The sequence below is a fragment of the Cydia pomonella genome, chromosome 22 (genome assembly GCF_033807575.1).
Source record: "Cydia pomonella isolate Wapato2018A chromosome 22, ilCydPomo1, whole genome shotgun sequence".
NCBI classification, from domain to species: domain Eukaryota; kingdom Metazoa; phylum Arthropoda; class Insecta; order Lepidoptera; family Tortricidae; genus Cydia; species Cydia pomonella.
The window spans coordinates 8582391-8603399 of record NC_084724.1 but is presented as its reverse complement, the minus strand read 5'-3'; the positions used below and the strand labels follow the sequence as shown (position 1 = coordinate 8603399).

The following is a 21009-nucleotide window of genomic DNA, read 5'->3' as shown; positions in this document are numbered from 1 at the left end:
AGACAACAAACGTCGATGAAGCTTGTCCAAAATTATATTTGTTGCGTCTTTCTTTTGTATTGAAATCTCACTTTCAACTTCGTGCCTGTCGACTTAACGACCTCATTGAGAGACGCGCCTTTTTTAATGATTTATTAGAACACCTTGCTACTTTCATTCATAAATCATATCAATTTGCACTTAACATAAATGTTCATAGTTACAGCTCTGTTCTCTATAGTTTTCTGCATTCCATATTAAGAGTAGCGACATTAGCAGGCCCATTTAGGGATGTACAATGGAGGTTCGTTGACTTGATACCTTATATGTCATGTGCGATATGATATATGATTTAGATTATGGAGTGCTACTAATTAAAAGTGGATCAAGTATAATGGTTTATAATACAAGGCGATTCGAGGTCAAATTCCTTACTTAGCTTTAAAATATTTATATCGGGCAGACAAAAGTTTTTAAAAGAAAAATATTGTATAATTACATACATGTTACATAAACGGGGTTACCGAGGTGTTACGAGTTTAACGTGTGTAACTATGAATCTGTATGTGTCAAAGAGGATTCAATAAATTTCAGTAAGATTTTATTAGAACAAAATATTATTTTGATAAACTGGTTCTATAAATTAAGATGCCTGTTATTATTTTAGATATTATGGATAAAAATGTTACTCCTAATAAAGTGGGGACCTACACTAAACATTTATTTTTCCTGATTTCTATTGTAAATGTATGGGATAAGGGCAAGCGAACAGTGACGGCAATGAAGAAAATTTACCTACATATTCAATATTCATTTAAATATCCAACTTTGACATAAAATAAACAACCTACTGACAATAAAGAGTATTCTACCTATCTATCTACATAACTTAACCACAACCTTGATAAGTACATAAAATTATGTATACACATTATGATAAGTGCAAGATTATTACCAAAACGCATCTTGAGATAGATCGATAAAGAGGATTTTTCCCACTGTCTTGCGAAACGAACTGGCGTGTTACTGGAGCAAGGTCACACAACATGGCCGCCAAACAACATGGCGGCGAATGTCATAGACTTTCGCGCCAAATCCTTTCTGGGTGGTTTTTGTATGAAAAGCGACATTTTATAGGATATGAATCAGATATAGTGGAGAAAAAATGTATTGTCAAAGTGTAAATTGTGCGTATTTAAAGTCTTACATGAAGATATTTTACTAGGTGCCTACATTAAATTTCAGCGATTATATAAATATTGTTAGTAATTATTAGCTTTTTTAATGATTTAAATATAATAAACAAATACAGTCACCACACTTTTTTTCAATTTCATCCTCGACTATTTTTTGCTCGTAAAATTAGAGTATTAGCTTAAATTTTAGCATTACAAAACTTCAATCTAGGTCAATATAAAAAGGCAAAATAACCAATTGCGCTGATCAATTAGCGAAATGAAACAAAAGCATTTTCTGTGACTAATGGTAATTTGTTGTGTAACAAGGTCGTTTGAGCAGACCTAGACTTAGTTCACTAGTCAAAAAATATATGATTGTCAATGATCATTTTGTTTTTTTTTTAAATACTATTCGATGGCAAACGAGCATACGGCCCGCTTGATGGTAAGCAGTCTCCGTAGCCTATGTACGCATGCAAATCCAGAGGAGTTATATGCGTGTTGCCGACCCTAACACTCCGCACCCTCGTTGAGCTCTGGTATCCTTACTCACCAGCAAGAATACAACACTATTTATGAGTAGGGTCTAGTGTTATTTGGCTGCGATTTTCTGTAAGGAGGATTGATTACTTTTTACCATGGCAACACACTAATAATATTAGACTAATACCGTTCGAGAAATGGGCCCCTGGTAAGGACATTTATTTGTGTGATGAGCACAGTTATTTGTTCCTGAGTCATGGGTGTTTTCTATGTATTTAAGTATTTATAAATATTTATATATTATATATATATATATATATATATATATATATATAAGGTGCTAACAAATTAGTCACGGATATTTTTACAGCTGATAGTACTCGGTTCTCGGAGTACATTTAAGTATGAAACAGCATTGGTTATGTTATGTTTTTTTGGAGAAAACTAGGAAACAAATTTGCTACGTTAAAACACCCTGTTAATAAGATAATTAAATGAGACCTCTTTAGACATTCTAGAACCTCTTTAAACTATCATTCAAGTGGCCTCTTAAAGTTGATAAATAAAATACTTGGATGTCAGTGTCATGCAATTTGCTGTCTGATTGTGTCGGTTGCAAAGAAATTTAATTAATTTACCATTATGCCTTACCGCTACACACTTAACGAGTACTTAAACATGGTAACATGTTATCGCGACTCAAACTACAGTGCGGCGGGAGCTTCAAGACTTTATGCACAAAGATACAATACGATTGTGAATCCTCAGACTATCTACCGGGCACATCAAAGATTTCATGCCGGAAACCTCATGCCAATAGGTGAAGCCGGTAGGCCTAGGTACCCAGTTCGTCTAGAAGTAGCAATTTTGGATTTTTTTGACCGCCATCCCATGAGCAGTACCCGGGACGCAGCGAATGTATTTAATGTCAGTGACGTCTACGTATGGAAAATTCTAAAACGTGAGGGAAGGCATCCTTACCATTTCACACGTGTTCAAGAACTGCAACTACAGGATTATGAACCACGTGTATTTTTCAGTCAGTGGCTTATTAGAAACGCAAGACGTAACATACTGTGGACCGACGAATGTACATTTGCGAGGGTAGGATTATTTAATATTCACAATGCACACTTTTGGTCGGAACAGAATCCCCATTTAGCACGTCCTGACCACTTTCAGACTCGCTTCAGCGTTAACGTGTGGGCAGGATTACTTGGCGATTATTTGTTGGGCCCTGTTTTTCTCAACCGCCTCAATGGTAGGACGTATCTTCAATTCCTACAAGAAACCCTACCAGAATTGCTAGACGAAGTACCAGTCGATCTCCGTAGGAGAATGTACTTTCAACATGATGGTGCCCCAGCCCATTACGATCGTAACGTAAGAAGGTATTTAACGGAGCGATTCCAATTACGATGGATTGGCCGGGGTGGGGTTCAAGCAGGTGCAGTGAACTGGCCAGCCCGCTCACCAGATTTAACACCGCTTGATTTCCACGTATGGGGACGAGCCAAAGACTTGGTTTATGGAAACGACGGGCACACAATCAGAACATCAGAAGAATTACAAACACGGATTACCGACGCCTTTGAGGTTATGAAAAGGGAAAGAGAGATCTTAATGCGTGTTAATGAAAATATCCGAAAGCGAGCACTATTGTGCATTGAAAACCATGGTCACCATTTTCAACAATTTTTATAAACAGTTTATGTTAATAAAAGTTTTCTTATGTCCGTGCTTGCTTTTTAAATTACTTAGACTAGTTAATTAGGTAGGTTAGCATTCGTTAAATATCTAACCTAATTATTATTCAATGGGAAAGTTTTTATGGGTAGATGGATGTTTGTTACATCAGGATGAAATTAGGCACAGAGATAGGTTATTAGTATGGAATAGCATACTACTTTTTTCACACTACTTGTTCGCATGGGACAGTTTTTTTTTCCACGCGGGCAGAGCCGTGAGCAGACGCTAGTATTTAATAACCTACAGTTTTCCCGCCGAATCATAATGACATTGAAGGAAAACAACTTTTGACGTGACATGACAGACAATGTTAAACATCTTGACAGGTACATAATAGGGTGATTATTTTACAAAATAATTATAATATCTTTTTTTGTTCGGTAAATGAAAACAAAAAAATGATATACAAAGGTTCCATAATTACAGTTAAAAGTTAATTGTTTTAATGTAATGTATTATCTCTTAAAATATCCGTGACTAATTCGTTAGCACCTTGTATATATCGTTGTCTAAGTACCCTCAACACAAACCTTATTGAGCTTACTGTGGGACTTAATCAATTTGTGTGATAATGTCCTATAATAGTATTCTTCTCCGTAGATATGTGGGCAAATTTCCGTACAAAGTGACTCGTTTTTATCCCATAGCACATTGAGTGTATTTTAAAGATGTACCTTTGCGCTTTGGGTTCAAAAACCTTAGTCGTTCCGAAAATAATCAGTTTAATGGGCTTGCTCATAAACACCTGTCAAATCTGACATGCCGTTGATAATCTTTTGTCCCTGATTCTGTTATTTTTACTTTTGTATTTGTTAGAAAGAAAAAAATAAGTTGTATATATGAAGAAACCAACTGGGGAAGTACCTCCACCTTACAGAAAACCGCAGCCAAATAACACTTGACCCTACTCATAGTGTTGTGTTCCTGCCGGTGAGTAAGGTTGCCAGAGCTCAACGAGGGGGGTGGGGTTAGGGTCGGCAACGCGCATGTAACTCCTCTGGAGTTGCAGGTGTACATAGGCTACGGAGACTGCTTACCATCAGGCAGGCCGTATGCTTGTTTGCCACCGACGTAGTATAAAAAAAAAAAAAACCAATATACGGTCATGTAAGATTCAAGCTAATTGAGCTGTTCTAAATATAATTAACTTATGAGACTCCTAATTGACTGATAGTTAGCGAAGGTCTCCATTTCAGTTTGGGCATAAATGCTTTCGTATGTCCGGATGATCTCCACCTCTACTGGTGGGAATTCTTAACCGTTTCTCGTGAAATGTTAAGAGCAGGTTCGATAAATAATTAAACAGTTATTTTTATCGTTTCAGTGTTTTGAAATTTTTCAAAATGGCGGAGCCATGGCGGTCTGCTAGGTCTATACTTATGTGACTCCTAATTGACCAATATTACAGTATAACTATTATAGTTACGAACTTTATATTATTATATTGTAATATCCTAGCAACAGCCGGATAACAAGATCGAGACGGACAGGCGGCGCGCGCGCCGGGTACATTCGGAAACCGAATGCTTTGTAGCTTGTGCTCATAATGAATGTCCCGCCATATCACGAACTCGAGCTACAATGAAATGGTGTATAGTTGTGCAATGCTTTTGGGATGGAAACAATGGTATACATGTAAATTTAATAGTAAATAGTATATTTTATATAATTCATTTTATTTACAATAAGTTACAATATATACAGAGGATTACTACAACTAGCTTAGGCTGACCATACACACTAGGTTATGCCTGCGCAATTTTGCCTGTACAGTTCACCTGCACAGGTAAAGCTCTGTAGGAAACTGCACAGTCGAATACCACACAAGCTCCGTTTTACCTGTGCAGTTGATAAAACTGCGCAAGCGTACCCTAGTGTGTATGGCCAGCTTTCAATCTAAAATAGGCCCCTGCAAAAACCTTGTGTGCGCCGGGACCCCATGGACCCAATAGTACGATAACATTTTTTGAAAAATAAATTATGTATGTAGTTTTCACCTATCAAAATCATACCTTGACAAGTTTCCTGTCTTTCCTATCTAAATGGATACCAAAATATAGTTAGATACTTGTAAGCTAACTCTGCAACTTACTACATACTTAATGTGGAAGCGTCACTATAAAGGTAATTTCACATAGAAATATGTCGTTTATAGTAAAGTAACGCTGTCATTTTTGTCGCTGGCAAGTTGGTACAGGCTTATCATGAGTTAACACTTGAGTTCTCCTTCCAAGATTGGCGTATTAAGTGTTAGTATCGTTAAAAGATCGGCATAGGAGGGACAGGTTTCAAATATAAATAATACATTTTAGATATTTTTTATTTATTTTGCGAGTTTTACAAAACTATTGCTCACTAAGATGACGGAGATGGGGAGTCCTTTTTTTAATGAATAATGTTTTAGTCTCTAATCGTCAAACCAAACAAGTAAAAATCTTCTTTCTCGTTCTCTTATTAATTAAATCATTACTGAAGCAAACCGTTTCGTGCGAACAAATGCGCCCGATGAACGCATTCGCATTCGCTCTCCGTGCCTGGATGTCTGATAATGGAAAGGGGAAGGTGAGAGCAGGTCGTACAGTTCCTGTGCGCACTCCTCGGAATATATCCGATAGGACACCGATAGGCAAGCGACACGATGGCGATATATTAAATTCTAGACAAATCTTAAAACCACCATGTCCTCAATTAATAATATAAATACTACAAATATCAACACCGTCAGCCTTGCAAGGCGTACAAACAGAAGGCAAATAAGTAAACCAAACGGACGCAGGGACAGTTAGGTTCTTGTATAGGTATTGATGCGAAACGCATTTGGACTGTTTGACGAATGAAAAGCATATTTACTGAATGCTTAGTCATGTTTGTAGGTAGGTACAGACAGAATCAGTAGCGGATAAGACTAGGAGTCAAAAGTATTGCCTTTCTGTAATAGCTTTACAATAGTCATTTATGATACAAGTGCGAAGCATAAGAAATTCGTAACGAGTGGCGATAAATTAAAACACGACCGAAAGAAGTGTTTTAAATCGACACGAGTTGCGATTTATATGCGTTTTACAGTACATATGACCCTTTAAATTTTCGACATAGTTACATAATGTGCTAATTTACGCACTAGTGCGGAAAAATAGCACCATATGTACTGTAATTGTAGTTTGTGCAACAGATACATAATAAGGGTTCTTATAATTCAAGGACCGAAGTTACAAAACTAAACGAAGTTGAGTTTTTTAAAAACCGACCTGAGAATTTAAGATCTAATTATGTACCTACCGTTGCACATAACATAATATCTTTTACAGTACATATGGTGCTACTTTACCGTACTAGTGCGAAAATTAGCATATTACGTTACTATGTCGAACATTTAAAGGTCCATATGTACTGTAAAACGTTTTACGATACATGTGCTAATAGGTAATTCGCAACTCGTGTCGATTTAAAACACTCCCTTCGGTCGTGTTTTAATTTATCGCCACTCATTTCGAATTTCCTATTTTTCGCACTTGTATCGTAATGTACTATTCTAAGACAGCAAACACACAAAATTATAAATGAAATCAAAATAAATATTGGTTTGCAGATCTTTGCTTAGGAGTCAGAATAAAAAAAAAACATATTATACAACTGTTGTATAATATTCCGAATAACACTGCTTTTAGGATCCTATAGATAGGGGCGCCGGGGCCCCGCGCACCGCGCTCCTTATGAAGTTGATTTCGATCTCTCTACCAGTAATTTAATCGACAAATAAGAGTGTTGGAGTGGAAAAAAATAGTCGTATGTATATGGAAACCGATTAGAGTGTGGTGGTGTAGGTACTTTTGACCTAGAATTGTAGAAATAAATATATCTTTACTATTGTTCTGACTGCATCTACTATCAAAATAATAACATACAGTTATTCAATAATAGTTTCGATTTATTTTGTGTGCGGATTTTTCGCTAATTCACGGTATCTCGTGCTTCAGCACATCACGCTATCAGGATTTTCTTGTTTAATTGTTACATTTAATTCATTTTAACGGAATAAGCGGTGGTGCGTCTTGGGGTCAAGTAGGGGCGCACTTTTTGTGTTTGTATGTACAATATTGTCATAAGTATTAACTATAAAAAAACCGCTGTAGTCAATTATAAAAAAAATTGACCAATCACGTGCCGCCGCGCTCCCATAGAACGGGGGACGGGCGGGTGCGCGGGCTCGCGCGTTTATGTATTTTTTTTCTACTTAGATACTTACCAATTTTCATTACTTATTTAGGTTTTATAGTAAACAATTTTCATTACTTATTTAGTTTTTATGACTCGTAGAAACAGTATTGTATACAATAGTGATATAATCAAGCTTTTCAATCTTCTACCTCACTTAGGCAACTCAGCAAGCTTCGTTGCCTAAACGCGGTACTCGACTGAAAAGCTCTCTATTATATCACGATTGTATAAAATACTATTAATTTTTCAAAGTTAGGAGTGAGACTGCTTCCCATCAGTCGAGCCGTATGCATGATTGCCACCGACGTAGTATAAAATAAATTACCCAAGCTGAAAAGAAGATCTTCGTCGCTTTAAATAAATAGATAATAGATAAATAGATTTCAATAGATAGATGAAGTCGTTAAATTGCATATCAGTATCAGTTACAATAGTATTGCAACGGAAGTAGTAGGTTATAAAGCATTCTAGCGAAGGCTAGCCTAGACAGCTTCGGGACAGCTAGATTTGAGGGTTACGCAACTTGCGAACAAACTGATGATAACTATTATGCACTGTGGGATTCAATATACCGACAGACAGTTACTTAGTTACTCGAGTTGAGTCAGTGTCAGTCTTAAAAATAAAAGAGTAGGGTTCCGTAGTTACCATTCTGTCAGAATAGGCTAAACTGGGGCTATTAGTAAGTATCATTTACATTACAAGCATAAGCGCTTTGTACGTCTTTTTTACTAAGAAGATAAGACTTTGCAATAACCTGAAAACGGCTGGACCGATCATGTTCGCTATAGTTTTCATTGAAAGTATTTATTAATCTTTTTTATTACGATTTTTTTTTTCAAGTTTTTGGCTCCATGGTTCAAAAGTTAGAGAGGAGACACTTTTTTTTTCTTTCAGAGCGATGATTTCCGAAAAATTTCATTTTATCAAAAAAATGGTGAATGTAGAACCTTACTTATTTTGAAAGACCTATCCAACGATACCCCACACCATTGGTTTAAAGCGAAAAAAAAACCATTTTGTATGGCAGGTACCCTAAAAAAACATGTAGCTTTTATTTTACCGTTCTGTCGCCATGTATAATTTATGTATTCATTGCAAATTGCAGGTTTTTAGCACTAACGAACACGGAACTAAGCCGCGCGGGACATATTGAAACTATAAGGGTTCCTAACTTCCTAGCTGACTACGGAACCCTAAATCACGCCATGCATGAATTAAAGAACTAATAAATTATGGTAAAAACGCTGACCGTAGTAATTATTTTCTATTTGATAAATCGAAAAGAAGTAGTTTGACCATGACGTCATTGTCTGCTGCTCTGAAGTTACTATGATAAGTTTTAAGCCAAATAAATTAAAAAATTGTTACAACCTTTTATCGCTAACTGTACTTTTCTGTCATCGATAAAATTCTAATAAATCACCATTAGGTTGCGTTGTTTTATCACAGATTTCCTATGGCCACCTCCTGTCTCCATCATCAGATCAACTCGATGGCATTGCATTGTTGTCCAATTTACATATGTATGAAATTTTTCAACTTTATCGGAAACCGGAGAGTGGGTGAAATTTAGTTAGCAAGATTTGACATACATGCTTATCTTGCAAACATGCAAGTTAAATTAAAGCTTGTAAATACACCTTTATTCAGTGAGTTTTTTAATTAAGTAATATACTAAATTAAAAGCACAAAAAGTGAGAAAACGTTACGCGTTATTTTACTACGAAACTCTTATTAACTCTATCCTATTTAACCAAGTAATTAATTACAAAAGGAAATTATTTCAAATCAATAAGCATCTTTGTAACACTTTTCACAAGAATCGCAAGGTCGAAGGTCAATTGAGCAACTATGAGTTGTCTGATATTATAACAATCTAAAATAAATCTTATGTAATTAAGCATAAGGTTAGTATTATATAGTGTTACCAAGTATAATTAAAGTTAGCGTTGATGTTTAATCCTTAACAATCTGAAATGAACTTTCATATCTTGATTTTAAAATTTAAATCCCAATGTAGATAATCTTGTTCATAGTCTCGTAAACAACTAAGTTTATTGCAACTTTTTTAACAATTAAAGTTAGACTCTAATATAAACAAGTAAAGTTCAAATTAGATTATAGTAATACTCGATAGTGCAACCATTCGCCATTCAAATCGCTATCATAAAGCATGCAAGTATCTCGCTCTGAAAACCAGTATAAAAGGGCTCTCATTTCACTTACAGTTTATATAGATCTCGAGGTCATATTACGCTGGTAATTGAAGCCGAGAACTCGACATGTATATTTCGTGTATACAATAGAACGAGCAAGAGTCTAATAACTCGTTGGGCAAGGTCGTGGTTCGTAGAAAGTTTCTGGAGATTAGTAAAGTTGAAACATTAGTGTGGCGGATATGGTAGATTGCAAGTTTGTTTATTTTTGTATGTTAGACAATGCTTTATCATGTACCTATATTTTTAAAATATTGTTTTGTCTCTATTTTTATGGCAACACTTTTTCATATGTCAATGTCACTTTTAGTGCTTCATACAAAACTTCGTTCAGTGAGAATTTATGGTTTATGGGATTACATCGGTCTTGCAAATCGGTTCTTCATTTATGATTTTTTTTTTCTGAAAATATGACCTGTCTATAATTGTTTCACTTATCACGCGCAAATCGATAAAATAACATGGGTCACGAACTGACAAACGCCATTCGTATCGCGCGATAAACGCCATTAGGCGTATAATATCGCAGAAGCGTCGAAGCGTATACAGCCAATCGATATCGGACATTTAAATAGCCCGATTTATTTTAATACCTCTATTACTTGGTTGCACAACTGCTTTCCCAGTTTCCTGCTCGGTAAATCATAGTTACCATCTATTGTTGTAGGAAATTGCGTAAGTGTTTAATCTAGTTTATTCGTAGCCCTAGGCTAGACTTTGCTAAGTTTGTAGTTTCGCCTGTCTTGAATAAATTTTGTTCAATTTTACTTACTTCCTGCCCGCGTAGCCAACGTGCATATCGTTCACGCTCCGTGGCGAACGAAACGCAACTGTCACAGTCGCACTAATATGGAAGAGTGATAGAGAGAAATGACTACGCTACGGAGCGTTAACGATTGTAACGTTGGCTACGCGGCCTGGTTTCCGATTGAGCTAAAATTTAGCATAGGTATCTACCGTACCTAATGTATGTCATTTTAGTAACAATCGTGTGTTATGGGTTATGGTATTGATAGCATTAGTGTTGCCACCTTTTTTCTACAGAAAAATAGTATTTTTGTAAAAATATTGAAATAAATATAGTATGCTTAATGGGTAAATGGAAAAAAATAGGTCACCGATTTGAGGCGAATTGTGGCGTTTCAAAATCCAAGTCGCATACGATCACAGGTACGATGCGATATCCTGTGACATTCGTATACCTCTTTAGTGAGTGTAGTGATGAAAATATAGTATTTTTGCACTATATTGTTTTATTATAATCGATAGGACGATTTACTAAAATATAGTACGATATAGTATATTATAGTATTGGTGGCTTCCCTGGGCAGCATCAAGCTTAACTTATGAAAGACAGGGAAGGTTTATTGTCATCAAGCTAAAAAAAATATAATTTTGAGTATATTGGCCACAAATTTCTATAGTTTTTGGCTTCAAAATCTCATATAAAAGCCTTAGTAGTATTCCTAGATACATAATAAATATAAAGTATATAATTAGTACTTCTATATCAAACTTTCATCGTAAAATCCACCCTCTTGAAGATGATGTCCGTTATCAAAGCAAATGTCATCTCATCTAAACCGGTTCAGCCATTTAAGCGTAAGAGTTAGCAGACAGGTAACATTAGTAGTGATAGTAGTGTGTGCTTCAAGCCCAAATAATAAACTTCTCAATCACATAACTATTCCATTATTTGCCTTAATAACTTTCAAATACACCATAATTAACATCATTAGTTATATAACTGAGATGATACTGATACACAAAACTAAATAACGTAATAACATCGTAATAAATACAATCAGTGATATGTAACGAAACAATACGATTGAAGGTTGTGATTCCAATGAATATCAAGGAAAGAATAACTTTGATAAACCTATGTAGAAAGATCTCTTCTATGTGTTTTTGAGGTTCTCCCATTTGTACAAAACGAATGTTTTAGATAAAATATCAACAATGTAAGATTAATACCAATTTTATTTTATTGTATATGGAATCATGACGTTCGCTGCATTCTACTTGCATGCATTATGGCATAATAAAGACCATGACGCCCATGACCTCTATGAAAAGTTAACTTTTTAACAACGCCATATTAGGGGAGCCATTCGTCGTCTTTGCCCTAGGCACAGCACCGCAGCATTTTGTGACAATTTTAAATACTCTGCCACGAAGTGCTGGAACAATATACCTCCACCTTTAAGAAACATCATCCATTGGTTAATTTTAATGTAAATTTAAAAAACTAATTTTAAACTTACAAAAACTGTAAATATTGGGTATACTCCTGTGACATCCCTACTAGAACGGACGCCTCCCATACAATTCATTTCATCTTGTATGAAGGATTACGGACTGTTTAGATACCATAATTTAAATTATTTATTTGTTATTGTAGTTTTTAATTGAATAATAATTATAGCCTTATTACATTTACTTGCAATCTTACACTTATATAAAATTACTGTATCGTGTAGTTGCGTACTTTATAATATACTTAGTACTTTAGTATCATTTGATACCTAAATTTGAGCGACTTCTGAATAAATTTCTTCTATTCTATTATATTCGAAAACAACAAAAAATTTAATAAAATGAAATAAGAATACATTTACTGTCGCAAAAAAAAAATAGTACATACAGCAACGGCAGCAAACAAAAAAAGACACAAAAACAATTGGGACAATAGGGTGTATAATACTAGAAATACCAATTGTACGAAGAGAAAAAATAACGATTTTACACGACAATATGATTTCGTCGTTTTTTGGCTTATGACACTCTGTCTGATTGAATATCAAACTCATAGCCCACCATGTGATCGCATTTTCAAAACCAAATTTGGCTTCGAAAGTCATATTAGAGCGTTCCATGTTTTCGATTTAAAACAGTTGGAGGAGTCGCCATTGGATACGGCGAGGACTATATATATAGTTCGTCAGAATATACGATCAGTCAAGCGATGATAACAACGTTCATTCGTTACGTTTTTACAATTTGTTTTTATTTTATCGAAAGCGAATCTATTGTAGAAATAACAATGACGCGGAAACGTGTATCGATTTGTCGAACAAGGTATTCTTTAAAATGTTACATTTGGAGAATAATATAGTTATTAGTTAGAGAACGGAAATGTATTCGCTATTTTGAAATCCATTGTTTTGCATTTAGTTCTTATCTTAGAGGAAATGGAATCGGTGGAAGGTTAGTCACTTATACTTACACGGCTACCCACCAGTTTGATACTGACATATTCTCGTTACATCTCGCTCGCACTAGTAAGCGAGTTCGAGCGAGATGCATTGAAGTAAATTACGGACACGCTAGCGAATACATATTATGTAAGTTTGACACTGCTAAGGCAGTCGTCATAGGGCTACTAAGATATAGTATATTTTACTTACTTCTGAACGAATTTTCATGCGGATTTCACCTATCCCTAGATTGGGGAAGATTAGGTGTATAATTCACTAAGCTTTACCTATGCAAAGCCGGGCGGGTCAGTAAACACCCTTATAATAGAACAGACACCAGTAATAGAATGGTACCTATAGACAAATCCTGTAAAACAAGTATTTACCATCAGTTTTTAATCACCAGCAATATTTTACCATAAATAAAAGCCAAAGAGCTGCTTAAGTTTAATTTTTCATTGATATTCGTTATTTTGAAAATGAATGGCGCCATACATTGCTTGACTGGAGCAAAAAACCAGTTTTAATTGGTTAATAATATAGAAACTAATTGCAGAAGCTTTCATTAAATACATAGGTAGAAAACATTAAGGACGAATTGGACATTCAACTTTTAAAGCGTAAAGCGGTATAAATTTTACAGGTGTCGGTGGAATATCAAAAACACTCAAAATTCTCTCTTAAACGTTCCATGATTGGTGCCGTTAACATAGTTATAAAATACCTATATTCAACTTAAGCAACTACCTATTACTGCAAAGCATACGAACGCGAACATAATCTAATTTAATTTAAAAAGATCTAATCAGCGCCATAATTGCGAATGTTACATAACTTTGACATTTAAATATGTATTGTAGGTAGTTACATGTCAAGACTGTTGAATAATCAACTCTAATACAATAATTATAAAATATATTTTCACTTAATCGGAAGGAAGTTACTTTCGTTGCGATTATCATATAATAACATCTTAAATAGGATATAAAGAGTGTTATGTTAATTCATACTAATAATGTTTCATTACTACCTACTATGAACAAACGAGCATACAGGGTGTGTTACGGACGTAATAAATAGTAGGTGAGTAAAATCACCTTTGTATACCCTAAGGGATTAAGTAGCATAGGGTTATTTTCCCGTCCGTGGCAAAGGAGTCACCGTAGTCTATTGACGCCTGAAACACTAAAGATAAGCGCTGGTGGCCTAGCGGTAAGAGCGTGCGACTTGCAATCCGGAGGTCGCGGGTTCAAACCCCGGCTCGTACCAATGAGTTTTTCGGAACTTATGTACGAAATATCATTTGATATTTACCAGTCGCTTTTCGGTGAAGGAAAAACATCGTGAGGAAACTGGACTAATCCCAACAAGGCCTAGTTTATCCTCTGGGTTGGAAGGTCTGATGGCAGTCGCTTTCGTAAAAACTAGTGCCTACGCCAAATCTTGGGATTAGTTGTCAAGCGGACCCCAGGCTCCCATGAGCCGTGGCAAATGCCGGGACAACGCGAGGAAGAAGAAGAAGTGTGAGGCTGAACACCCTGCCGACGGCGAGCGGTGCGGTGATAGAAAGCGGCCGTTGGCATCATATCAAACAAGTCTTCAGAGCACAGCCCATTGTACAAGCGGTAGAACACACACAAGGAGGCAAAGTCTCTCATTAGACTTAAAGGTTATATAACTAAGATCATTTTTCCGGGCAGTTCTATAGCAGCTGCCATTTGCATATTTCACACTGTAAATAGGATATTGAGCATCAAGGAGGCCTTATAACTAAGAACTATATAGGTGAATTACTTAACACCATCTAGCGAATAATTCATGCACTAAATTAAACAAACAATTGCCTGGCAACTGTTTATGAAGTTTTTTGCACGCGTGGGTCACCCTGTATGAATGAATGTTAATTGTACTGATAGTAAAATTTGGAGTGTAGGCCTAATTTATGCACGTATTTAATGCAATGTCGACGGGGCTGTCACAGCTTAATTGTATGTTATGTAATTACTATGAAAAATGACTATGAATCTACTTACATCATGTGCACATTTACGTGTTTTTAGGGTTCTGTACCTCGAAAGGAAAAAACGGAACCCTTATAGGATCACTTTGTTGTCCGTCCGTCCGTCTATCTGTCTGTCAAGACCCTTTTTCTCAGGAACGCGTGGAGGTATCAAGCTGGAATTTATATCAAATACTCAGGTCTACTGTCCATTGGAGCTGTGAAAATATCAAACTTCTAAGCCAACGCAATCAAAAGATACAGCCGTTTATGCCGCAAATTTTCGACACTCGCAAGGGAATCAAAACCTACAGGGTTCTTGAACTCAGAATCTTGAAATTTGGTACGAAGCAACGTCTTATAGCACAGATAAAGGAAAAATTGTTAGTTACATCATATAATAATATATACCTACAGGTTTGTACGGAAACGGAACCCTCGGTGCGCGAGTCCGACTCGCACATGGCCGGTTTTATTTTTGTTAGTCAAGCAAATATAAACTTTATTTGAATGCATTAAGGTTCTCTGTTACCAATGGTATTTAGTCGCTTTTGCCATTGTAGACAGAACAATCTTCAATTTTTCTTTTTTTATTTACTTGTTGCCTTTGTACTTCAATATGGTAATAATACCTTTTAAAAAATCTCAGAATTGTCTCTGACAGACACATTACGCCGATTAAAAAAAATTAAAACTGTTTTCTAAGACTTTTTGGGTTTGTCTATTTGAACCTGGCATGTTTACAATAATTAGTTTCCTTAGGTCACGTTTTAGTCTTTTTAAAACCCTATGCATGTGAAGATTGTAATCATGCTTACGATGTATCGTGACTGTACCTAGGAAGTGTCAACCCTATAAATCATTGACATTGAAAGCTGTCAAAGTTATATAACACTAAGTAGATCAGTCGGGCGAGGACATCGGATGCGGACGGACAGACAGACGTACGGACAATGGGGTTTCCGGTTATTAATTGATTATCGGATTTGAATAGACAATGTTTCTATTATACAAAGCAGAGAAACAAATGTTGATGTGTTTATTTCCTGCTCAAACAGCGGTGATTAAAGGTACATAGATCTGCAAAAATACATACTTATGGACTTTTACTGATGTGTGTACAAGTTTTTGGAAATTTCAGTAAAATTTCACAAGAAACAAAAAATATAACATTTCGATTCACATTAAAAAAAAGAAGGAATTTTTACAATTTTTGAAATTGTACATTGTCTTTTATCTTTAATTTATTGCAAAATTTAGCACTAGATTGCTAGTGACATAGCCTCACGTATTGCTGTTATGACAATTTTATTATATTTAAACAATGTCAAACTATGCGCCTTATATTCTGTGTACTATATGCCTAAATTAACATATTAACAGTAACTATACGTTACTGCCTGCAGCATAAATATGCGACGCACGTAATTGTATAAATGCATGTAAGCAATGTTAGCCTATAAATAAGTTATGTTCAGTTTTACCCGCTCTTCTATATACTTGTAAACCAAGAATACAACACATCTTCGGCAATGTATGAGTTTACTTAATCTCCTTTCGATCCTCCAATTATCAACTAATTCGACCGGCACACTGCGGTCTATCCCATGTCACTGGCTCCAAGTTCTTTGTAGAATCCCACCACCTGATCTGCGAAGGAAGGATACGCTAATGAAAGAGTTTCGTAAAATCAGGGAAAAACCAAACCTACCAAGACACGACGAGTTCACGCACGCTGTAAAAAGTCGTCTGAAGTCCAGGATCCTCCCTGCAGTATTGCGTCAACTCTTTCACAAGAAGACTACAACGCTAACCAGCCGCTATGTACTGCCAAATGGATGAAAAGTTTCGTTCGGAGATAATCCCGGGTAAAAAAAATTAGAAGTGTTTGATCTACCGAGGTGGATATGGTGCAATCTTAATAGACTGCGCACTCACCACCCTATATAAATATCGTTGCGACTGGGTGGAGTCTCCTGTCACTGTGGTGCCGAGGAGCAGAGTATCCGACATATTTTCTAGGAGTGCACATGTACTCGTACTCGATATACTAGTGGCCCCCCGGAATACCTGATAAAACTAAACGACGAAGCTATCAAGTGGATTAATTCTCCGGAGTTAAATTTATGATTTCTCTGTATGATGTATACTGCCATACGATTAAATAAATAAATGACAATGTCTCCATTTAATATTAAAATTGAATATAAATAAAAGAATGATGGATTTTCTTTCCTCAATATGTTAAAAGCAATACGACGAAACATACTTCAAAGTTATGACAACAAAGATTTATGTGTATTTTTAATGTTCCTATAACACTTCGTTCAAGTACTTTCAACTTTACATGCACACTTAAAAAGACAAAGTATTACAGATATTGTCGACATAGATACCTCAACATAAACCTTATTGCAATAATATAAGGTCTACCTACAGTCACTGAATTATGCACCAGGAGAAAGGTATGGCTACTGACCGACGCCAAGGTTTTCAACTTTTGTAGACTTTAAACAATACAACTGCTAACTCTTGCAATCTCCTATATGCATCAAATTTGCAAACAAATTGATACCTTCTGCAAATGATACAAGGTCTTGATTTGTGAGACTGGTTTATATGTATAAGGGCTTGGAGAAGTTGTGAGATTACCAATACGGATGTTATGGATTGGTTCGTGATTGCGAAATGTCAATTTAATTATTGGCTTAAAACCTACGGTGCTTTTTACGGTGTTTTTTTTTGTTCATTCGTTAGTAAATATGCTTTGTTTATGGAACTATACTGAAATCATCTTAAAATTCATTGTTCACAATGATATTAAACTAAGTATAATTGCTAACTTAGGTTTAGTGATAATTTTTAAGTATAACAGAGCATCCAAGGTTTTTACAAATATCGGATTTAAAGTTCTGTAATCAAGTCCATGTTTAGTTATTTTTTACCACCTTGGCCGCTTTTATGTCCGATATGATTTGAATCGACCAATTTTGATAAAACCACGTCTTATGGCTAAGTCACGACCGACTCATCGACAAAAGATGTAGAATTCTATTCATCATCTCTTTGAGCGAAAATATCCACTGCTGATCAAGATTATAAGTCCCCCATTAAGTTAGCCAAAGCGAAAGCAAATCTCTAGGTTATACAACCAATAACCATTATTAACCTTTTCTAATGTTTACATTTCTTTCTTTGCAGATTCACGAGCACATGACAATCGACGAGCTGCGCCATGTTTTTCACGTCGAAGATCACAGTAGCGTCCCTCAATACCACCCAGTCCACCTCACTCACCACCTCGCCCGGCGGTACATTCTTCCCACCAAAACCAACACACTACCAGGCAACTCAGGCAAAGTGCCTCACGAGAAACATCATATCTACAAAACAGAAACCAGCCCACCTTCCTTGCTAAATGATGAAATGTTCAAAGTAGCTGATTTAAAGGATGAAGTAGAAGATTTAAATAGCACAGTTAGTGTAGATTTTGATGTGAAGTCAAGTGAAAGTGAAAGTGATAGTGATAGTGATGTGCATAGGATCGAGCTGGAGGCTTTCGGGAAGCCGCTGAAACTGGCGCTGAAGAAACAGGAGGGGTTGGTGAAGAAGGATGGGCTGAAGTTGTTCAGAGTGGTGGGGAATGAGACGGAACCGCATGGGGTGGACTATGAGGAGCTGTCATCGGTGAGTTGATCTATATATCCATAAGCCCTTTTATGTGTAATTTGACTAGATTATATCTCTTAACTCAGTGTGCCGTTTGGCAAAGGCCTCCTTAAGCTCTTTCTATTGGAGTTTGTCATATGTCGCCAACAGCGCCAGATAAGAATTCTATCAAGATGGGAGAATGAAGTCAAACTAACGGCGCTCCCGAAATGGAGCAGAGTGGCCAATGACAGACTACGAATTGGTATAAACCTTAATTTATTAGTTGTTCCGGACTTTTGGGAGCCATATTTGTGTGATCTAAAAAGTAGTAGAGGCCCTTTCGGCAATTTAATTTAAAGAATAAGACTATCATAATCATAATAGCTACCACTGTTAGTAAACAGCACCCACCAAGTTATTATATTTTTCATCGATTACGCTAAATTTTGGGAGATTTCGCGTTTTTAGGTTATAAATTATAGGGAGTTGATAAAAGTTATCTGCGACTAGCGACTAGTTTTAGACATTTCGTGGTCAAAAGTGCCTGCCACTCACTGTTTTACATAATAGAGACATATTCGGCTCACCAATCGCTTTTAAGAAAGAGTTCTTTAAAGCGATTGGTGAGCCGAATGTCCTTTGAGATACAGAAAGGCTATCTTGTCTATGTATATGTTTGGAATTGGTATGAAAACTGTGCCAAGCAACCTAAATGATTGATTGTTTCCGACAGCAGGAACTTTCTAGACCGGTCTGATCATAGCTAACTTATTGAGAGTTTATAGTAGAGAACTAATTACATCTCAGATAAGCCGGCTTAGCTGTAGGAAATTCAATAAAATTGTATAACTCAATATCTTAGGGAAAAGATCAATTTCGACATAGTTGTACGAGTAGGTATTCATAAATACTTAAAATAGCTTAATGGCTTAAATATCCCCATAAAGTCATATCTAGTACAATTATTCGAATTACGAACTATGGGACATATTTTTGAGTTATTTTGTATGCACCCATATTTTCACACTTGACTGTACATCATTTGCATGCTTTTAAGAACTGGTTACTTTGTATAGAAAACTCCATTTAAAGTTATCCATTTTCATTGCCCTAGACTGTAGTCTCTAGACAGAGCATTTTCTTCGACATTTACGGTTAATCAAGTTGACACATTTGAATTTAAATACATGCAAACTCTTACCTCAATATAAGAACTATATTCCCATTGGATAAAATCACCATATGTTACTTCATATCCATTGCTGTTACAAAATCAACCTTATGCTTAAATAACACGGTTCAAAATTTATAAGCATTACTCCTTTAAAGGATAGTTAAAAATAGATCTTAATACCATTGCAGTAAGAGGGAATGATCGTGAAAAGCGAAATTGTCACGTGACTTGACGATGACAATGGCACTAAAAACTGTTGCCGTTGAAGAGAGCTGGGAACTACTCTCACTGGATCTAAGTATAACGTGTGCTATGTAGGAAAAAACTGATACTTCTTTAGACACAGTTAAACCACGTTAGGATAATTCTAGAAGGATATCGGCAAAGCGTCTTAAGCCGAAAAACTTATTAACCGGTAAAATTACAGGGACCAGTCTAAAATGGAGCATTCCACGGGAAATAGCATTTGTTTTCTTCCAATCGATTTACGGTTAAGGAAAACAGTCTTTGGGAAACGGGGCTGGAAGTCACCCAAAGGTATCCCGATAGAGCGATTCGTTAAATTACGTCAAAGTTTAAATTTTATACGTCAATCGCTTAATGTAAGTCTCTGCCACTACAAACCAATGTGGATATTTAACAACAATTTTCAATTACATTTTATGGGGTAAGTGTTGTGGGTTTTAGATGACGATATATATAATATTATAGTACTTAATATATAAATACTCAGGGCCTATATTGGAACGCATAATTTTTTCATGCCTATTCTTACTTCGCATAACAACTATTGGCATAAATATCGATCTGAATACATTTATCCTAATTTTAATGTGCATACACTTGTCTTGAAAGAGATTTTCGTCATACAGGTTAAATGTCAAGATATTTATGATGAATCTTATTTATATGGAAGACGTTCATAACTCAGAAATAAATATTTATGATAAATACATAAATAAATTTCCTTGCCAGGATTCGATCCCAGATTCGAATCCTGATCCGTAGGCAGGGTAGGAAGTTGATCATCTACTAAATTTGAATCACCCTAGTATCCTAAACCAAAGATCTGGTACACATTCCGCGTGTCACATAAACTCGGTTCAGGAAATTCAGTTAGATAACCGCGTGGGAAACTTTCACTGCACGGCACAATGCG

General features: G+C 35.9%; 1 protein-coding gene across 5 annotated transcripts in view; it reads left to right on the top strand.

Moving 5' to 3' along the window:
* The window catches only part of LOC133530113 (A disintegrin and metalloproteinase with thrombospondin motifs like), a 229442-nt gene that overhangs the window by 145521 nt on the left and 62912 nt on the right, over positions 1-21009 (top strand). For all 5 annotated transcript variants that reach the window (XM_061867953.1, XM_061867949.1, XM_061867952.1 and 2 more), the window contains exon 3: positions 18227-18712. In XM_061867953.1, the coding sequence (XP_061723937.1) occupies positions 18227-18712 (486 nt within the window). The remainder of the gene's footprint in view (positions 1-18226; positions 18713-21009) is intronic.